The 7,669-nt window shown below is 44.0% G+C and overlaps 2 protein-coding genes across 2 annotated transcripts in view; one reads left to right on the forward strand and one right to left on the reverse strand.

Annotated features, from left to right (window-relative positions):
- The window catches only part of LOC121385109 (protein usf-like), a 9,285-nt gene extending 8,267 nt beyond the window's left edge, over nt 1-1,018 (reverse strand). The window contains exon 1 of the mRNA XM_041515646.1: nt 975-1,018. The gene's annotated coding sequence lies outside the window, so the exon portion shown is untranslated. The remainder of the gene's footprint in view (nt 1-974) is intronic.
- Nucleotides 454-7,669, forward strand: part of LOC121385110 — a 10,589-nt gene continuing 3,373 nt past the window's right edge. The window contains exon 1 of the mRNA XM_041515647.1: nt 454-571. Coding sequence (XP_041371581.1) covers nt 454-571 — 118 coding nt within the window. The remainder of the gene's footprint in view (nt 572-7,669) is intronic.

The raw sequence follows: 7,669 nt of genomic DNA on the forward strand, positions 1-7,669 counted from the left end.
CGTTATATTGCTATTTTAAAATACTGGCTGATATCACTACGAAATGACAATTGTATTGTGAAGGACATTTATCTACAAATGGTTAAAGATTGTGAAACATATGCAAATTGGGCTAGACTTGTCAAACAACTACTTGACAACGTTGGTATACCATAAGTCTAGATGCGTCAGAAAGTCAGCAATGAAGCAATAGTTATCACAGATGTTACCATTCGCTTAAAGGGACATTCCTGAGTTTGGCTGGCTGAGAGACAGAGACAGACAGGTATGCTGGCTGAAAGACAGAGACAGACAGACATGCTGACTGACAGACAGAGACAGAGCCACACAGGCATGCTGGCTGAGAGACAGAGACAGACAGACGTGCTGACTGACAGACAGAGACAGACAGGTATGCTGACTGAGAGACAGGGACAGACAGGTATGCTGACTGAGAGACAGGGACAGACAGGTATGCCGGCTGAGAGACAGAGACAGAAAGGTATGCTGGCTGAGAGACAGAGACAGACAGGCATGCTGGCTGAGAGACAGAGACAGACAGGCATGCTGGCTGAGAGACAGAGACAGGCAGGTATGCTGACTGAGAGACAGGGACAGACAGGTATGCCGGCTGAGAGACAGAGAGACAGAGACAGAACGGTATGCTTGCTGAGAGACAGAGACAGACAGGTATGCTGGCTGAGAGACAGAGACAGACAGACATGCTGGCTCAGAGACACAGACAGACAGGTATCCTGTCTGAGAGATAGAGAAACAGAGATAGACAGGCATGTTGGGTGAGAGACAGAGAGACAGAGACAGACAGGCATGCTGGGTGAGAGACAGAAAGACAGAGACAGACAGGTATGCTGGCTGAGAGACAGAGAGACAGAGACAGACAGGCATGCTGGCTGAGAGACAGAGAGACAGAGACAGACAGGCATTTATTTATACTTATCCAATTAAGGTTGAAGCACGCTGTCTTGGACACATACCTCAGCCATCTGGGCTGTTTATCCAAGCCAGCGGGTTAGTTGTTATTTGTTAGTTGTTAGCCGTTAGTGAGAGAGAAGTCGATGTAGAGACATTACACCTACCCATCGAGTCAATAAAACTCGCTCTGGGTGGGATCCGATGCCGGGATGCGAACCCAGTACCTACTAGCCTTACGTCTGACGGCTTAACAACTGCACTGTCTAAGCTGGTGCTGTTAAACTGCTGTGACGCATCTTTTAATCAGATTGCAAGTAAACGGAGTTCTGTTTAGTCGAGATGACGAAACACAGGTGTTACATTGCATTATAGTGCAAATGCCACGTACATCCATAACGGAAGGCAAACGGGTTTGTACAGGCAATGCGGAGTAGGGGGGGGGGGGGGGGGGGTGTTCTGGACCCCATCCCAATAATTCTGAATAAAAAATATTACTGGTAATAAATATTAAGATAGAGGTTGTTTTGTTTAACGATATCACTAGAGCACATTGATCTTTTATATGCACCATCACAGACAGGATAACACATACCACGACTTTTGATATACCAGTCATGATGCTTTCATGTCTGTGGTAAAGTGCATACACCGGTAAAAGATACCGTGCTGCATATGGAATAATGTAGCGGGTTTCCTCTGATGACTACGTGTCAGAAATTTATCAAATGTTTGACATCCAATAGCCGATGATTAATTAATTAATCAATGCGCTCTACTGGAGTCGTTATTCAAAACAAACTTTAACTTTGTTAAACTTCATTTCGTTTATACTTATCTAATTAAGTTTCAAGCACGCTGTCCTGGACAATACCTCAGCTATCTAGGCTCTGTCCAGGACAGTGGGTTAGTTGTTGGTTAGTGGTTAGTGAGGTGTAGTGGCATTACATACCACGACTCTGTCCAGGACAGTGGGTTAGTTGTTGGTTAGTGGTTAGTGAGGTGTAGTGGCATTACATACCACGACTCTGTCCAGGACAGTGGGTTAGGTGTTGGTTAGTGGTTAGTGAGGTGTAGTGGCATTACATACCACGACTCTGTCCAGGACAGTGGGTTAGGTGTTGGTTAGTGGTTAGTGAGGTGTAGTGGCATTACATACCACGACTCTGTCCAGGACAGTGGGTTAGGTGTTGGTTAGTGGTTAGTGAGGTGTAGTGGCATTACATACCACGACTCTGTCCAGGACAGTGGGTTAGTTGTTGGTTAGTGGTTAGTGAGGTGTAGTGGCATTACATACCACGACTCTGTCCAGGACAGTGGGTTAGGTGTTGGTTAGTGGTTAGTGAGGTGTAGTGGCATTACATACCACGACTCTGTCCAGGACAGTGGGTTAGTTGTTGGTTAGTGGTTAGTGAGGTGTAGTGGCATTACATACCACGACTCTGTCCAGGACAGTGGGTTAGTTGTTGGTTAGTGGTTAGTGAGGTGTAGTGGCATTACATACCACGACTCTGTCCAGGACAGTGGGTTAGGTGTTGGTTAGTGGTTAGTGAGGTGTAGTGGCATTACATACCACGACTCTGTCCAGGACAGTGGGTTAGTTGTTGGTTAGTGGTTAGTGAGGTGTAGTGGCATTACATACCACGACTCTGTCCAGGACAGTGGGTTAGGTGTTGGTTAGTGGTTAGTGAGGTGTAGTGGCATTACATACCACGACTCTGTCCAGGACAGTGGGTTAGTTGTTGGTTAGTGGTTAGTGAGGTGTAGTGGCATTACATACCACGACTCTGTCCAGGACAGTGGGTTAGTTGTTGGTTAGTGGTTAGTGAGGTGTAGTGGCATTACATACCACGACTCTGTCCAGGACAGTGGGTTAGTTGTTGGTTAGTGGTTAGTGAGGTGTAGTGGCATTACATACCACGACTCTGTCCAGGACAGTGGGTTAGTTGTTGGTTAGTGGTTAGTGAGGTGTAGTGGCATTACATACCACGACTCTGTCCAGGACAGTGGGTTAGTTGTTGGTTAGTGGTTAGTGAGGTGTAGTGGCATTACATACCACGACTCTGTCCAGGACAGTGGGTTAGTTATTGGTTAGTGGTTAGTGAGGTGTAGTGGCATTACATACCACGACTCTGTCCAGGACAGTGGGTTAGTGGTTATTGGTTAGTGGTTAGTGAGGTGTAGTGGCATTACATACCACGACTCTGTCCAGGACAGTGGGTTAGGTGTTGGTTAGTGGTTAGTGAGGTGTAGTGGCATTACATACCACGACTCTGTCCAGGACAGTGGGTTAGTTGTTGGTTAGTGGTTAGTGAGGTGTAGTGGCATTACATACCACGACTCTGTCCAGGACAGTGGGTTAGATGTTGGTTAGTGGTTAGTGAGGTGTAGTGGCATTACATACCACGACTCTGTCCAGGACAGTGGGTTAGGTGTTGGTTAGTGGTTAGTGAGGTGTAGTGGCATTACATACCACGACTCTGTCCAGGACAGTGGGTTAGTTGTTGGTTAGTGGTTAGTGAGGTGTAGTGGCATTACATACCACGACTCTGTCCAGGACAGTGGGTTAGTTGTTGGTTAGTGGTTAGTGAGGTGTAGTGGCATTACATACCACGACTCTGTCCAGGACAGTGGGTTAGGTGTTGGTTAGTGGTTAGTGAGGTGTAGTGGCATTACATACCACGACTCTGTCCAGGACAGTGGGTTAGTTGTTGGTTAGTGGTTAGTGAGGTGTAGTGGCATTACATACCACGACTCTGTCCAGGACAGTGGGTTAGTTGTTGGTTAGTGGTTAGTGAGGTGTAGTGGCATTACACCTAGTCATTGAGTCATTAAAACTTGCTCTGGGTGGGAGCCGGTACCGGGATGCGAACCCAGTACCTACTAGCCTTAAATCTAACGGTTTAACAACTGCACTGTCTAGGCTGGTGTTGTTAAACTGCTGTGACGCATCTGTTAATCAGATTGCAATTAAACTGAGTTCTGTTTAGTCGAGATGACGAAACACAGGTGTTACGCTTGACAATACGTTCGTTCTGCTTACATTTGGAAAAAAGGACGTAAAAACCAGACAAATCCAACAAACAAAATCAGAAAAGCACAAAACAAAACAAAACAAACAAAACAACAAACAAAACAAAACAAACAAACACACAAACAAATACAAAACAACAACAACACATTTTTATTTATTTATTAACAGACAGTGCTGTAACAATGGCCGTGGTATGTACTATCCTGTTGGACAGTATTCTTAAAGGTGCCATCTCTGGTACATTGTTAATATTCCTTTAAACACTATCTAGGTCACCTTCAAACACAGTTTCAGGGAAACGACAACTCTTAAAATAATACACAAATAATGTAAATCATAAACATTTTAGCGTTCTTAAAATTTGGCGAAATCAAAATAACAGACATATTAGCGACATAAAACGTCAGTGAGGTTATCATATCCAACACTGGAAAAAACCCCACCGCTTAAGTTGTAGGATTGGCTGAAATAATACCGACCTCTGTGGTGTCGTACCGGCTTCGGTGGCAGCGTGGTTAGGCCATCTGTCTACAGGCTGGTAGGTACTGGGTTCGGATCGCAGTCGAGGCATGGAATTTTCAATCCAGATACCGATTCCAAACCCTGAGTGAGTGCTCTGCAAGGCTCAATGGGTAGGTGTAAACCACTTGCACCGACCAGTGATCCATAACTGGTTCAACAAAGGCCATGGTTTGTGCTATCCTGCCTGTGGGAAGCGCAAATAAAAGATCCCTTGCTGCCTGTCGTAAAAGAGTAGTCTATGTGGCGACAGCGGGTTTCCTCTATGTGACCATATGTTTGACATCCAATAGCCGATGATAAGATAAAAAATCAATGTGCTCTAGTGGCGTTGTTAAATAAAACAAACTTTACTTTTTACTGTGGTGTCGTGGTTAAGTCATCGGACATAAGGTACTGACTCCCCCACAGAGGGGGCGGGACGTAGCCCAGTGGTAAAGTGCTCGCTTGATGCGCGGTCGGTTTAGGATCGATACCCGTCGGTGGCCCAATTGGGCTATTGCAACTAGTGTAACAAAAGCCGTGGTATGCACTATCCTGTCTATGGTATGGTGCATATAAAATATCCCTTGCTGCTAATCGAAAAGAGTAGCCAATGAAGTGGCGACAGCGGGTTTCCTTTCTCAATATATGTGTGGTCCTTAATCATATGCCTGACGCCATATAACCGTAAATAAAATGTTTTGAGTGCGTCCTTAAATAAAACATTTGTTTGTTTCTTCTTTTTTTTTCAACCAGCTAACGTTTCGCTTACGTTCGAAAACTATTCAATTGGTTCTCGACGTGGCCATTTGGTTTAACATGAATCACGTACACCAGTCAAGCGGACGTTTTTCTGCTCAGTCTGGCTGAACTCAATCCGAGTGTAATACCCAGACGAACACACAAACAACGTACGCAAGTTGGTGCGTCACTGGAGATCAGGTGTGATAGTACTGGTACACAGCGACAGGTGATTCAGTTATAAAAAAACGAAAAAAGTAACTGGAAAGAACAACACGACCAAAGATTGAAGCAATTTTAATATCTCTCTCTGTCTGTGTGTGTGTGTGTGTGTGTGTGTCTCTCTCTCTCTCTCTCTCTCTCTCTCTCTCTCTCTCTCTCTCTCTCTCTGTGTCTCTCTCTCTCTCTCTCTCTCTCTCTCTCTCTCTGTGTGTGTCTGTCTGTCCCCCCCCCCCCGATGTTGGTAACAATCGATTTAACAAGTTTTAGGTTACCTCATGTCATGAAGACATGCAGCCATTTGTTACCAAAATGCACTAAATATGAACTATATTCATATAATACTGTTGGTAGCGTATCCAGTGTAATAAAAAATATGTGATGTTTTTCAGATCACATACTTTGAAAATTTGATATCTTTGTAAATTAGATGTAACTTGATCAAGTCACGGCAATACTGTTATTGACATGCAATCAAACGTACCGGTGTACCACCCCAGAATTGACGTATGTAATCACAATCATCAAACAAAAAAGGTATAAAAGCAACTTTACATTGAAAGCTGTCCAGCGTTCTGAAAACGAACAACTAGCCTGTTGTTCTGTAAGGATATTCGTGCGAAGTCGTCGTCATTCCCCTTCAAAGAGACACAACGTCACATATTCATACACCATTTGAATATCGAGCAATGGCGGAACAGGAATTAAAGTTGCGTATACAGTTTATAAAAACAAGTTGTATTAAGCTCTGAAACCCTAATGGTATAGAAAGAAAGACATGTTTTATTTAACGACGCACTCAACACATTTTATTTACGGTTATATGGCGTCAAATATATGGTTAAGGACCTCACCGATATTGAGCGAGGAAACCCGCTGTCGCCACTTCACGGGCTACTTTTTTCGATTTGCAGCAAGGGATCTTTTATATGCACCATCCCACAGACAGGGTAGGACATACCAGTATAGAGGCATGTATAAATAGCTCTCTCTCTCTCTCTCTCTCTCTCTCTCTCTCTCTCTCTCTCTCTCTCTCTCTCTCTCTCTCTCTCGTCTCTCTCCCTCTCTCTCCCGGAGTTGGCTCTCTGTATGCTACTTTTCGATATGCAGGAAATGCATTTATGTTCGCATAATACAATTTTTATCCCTAATATTATGGCTATTCAGGCCCGTACGCAGAAATATATATAGGGGGGTGCGTAATCGGTTGCGTGGGTGGGGGGAGTGGGGGGTGGTGGGATTAATCTAATTGTGGGGGGGGGGGGTCCGGGTAGTTTTCATGCTTCGCCTCCTGAAAGTTTTTTAAATCTAGAAATGCATGAGATATGCATTTTTCCTGCATTCTGGGAAGTAAATTTGATAAAAAAAAATTCATACGTGTTCTATTCACGGGTGTTATCGTCGGACACTATTATTATTTTTTTTACACATCCACGGACGGACCTCAGCACATTATGGGGGATGCGTACGCACCCTTCGACCCCCCCCCCCCCCCCCTGCGTATGGGCCTGGTATTGATGATACCGAAACACACTGGTGATAGCCTCTATGTATTATTAATCATGCAGCCATGCGTCCTGTGACCTGATGACCCTTACATGATAATTCGAAGTGTTATTATGTCACTGCCTGATATCACTTCCGTTGCTAGCATGATAACATTGGCGTTGCTATGTGTTATCAGGTCACTAGGAAATACGTTCTGCGCATGACCGATGTTTGCCCACTTTTCAGGTAGGTTGTTTCCTTATTTTTCAAACATCCAGTTACAATAATAATTGTTGAACTGCATTAAGAAATATAACGTTTACACTTTCCGGAACATCATGTTACCTCTAGTTTTTCACATTTCCATTATTCTGAGTTTGCCAGCGTTTTGAATTAAACATTTCACAGGGACAGTAACATTAAAAACATAATATTTTTTCGATCTTTACGTTACTCGATGTTTTGCAACCGTTAAAAAGCCGATGGTTGTTCATAATTTTAATATGCTCTCTAGTAGTGTCGTTAAACAAAAAATGCTGTTTGCCAACCAGATGTTCACAGGAAGGCGGCGCCGTTGGTAACAATCAATTTTGACACTATTTTTTAGGATCACGACTCCATGTCAATTCCTCCGCTGGAAACATGCAGCCATGTTGTCACCATAAATCAATTAAATATGTACGTTTGTTTTATACATTGCCTTAAATCACTGGCATCGCGGTGTTGTGGTGTTAAGCCATCGGATTCATATGGCTGGTAGGCATTGAAGTTCGCAAC

The sequence above is a fragment of the Gigantopelta aegis genome, chromosome 11 (genome assembly GCF_016097555.1).
Source record: "Gigantopelta aegis isolate Gae_Host chromosome 11, Gae_host_genome, whole genome shotgun sequence".
Taxonomy (NCBI): domain Eukaryota; kingdom Metazoa; phylum Mollusca; class Gastropoda; order Neomphalida; family Peltospiridae; genus Gigantopelta; species Gigantopelta aegis.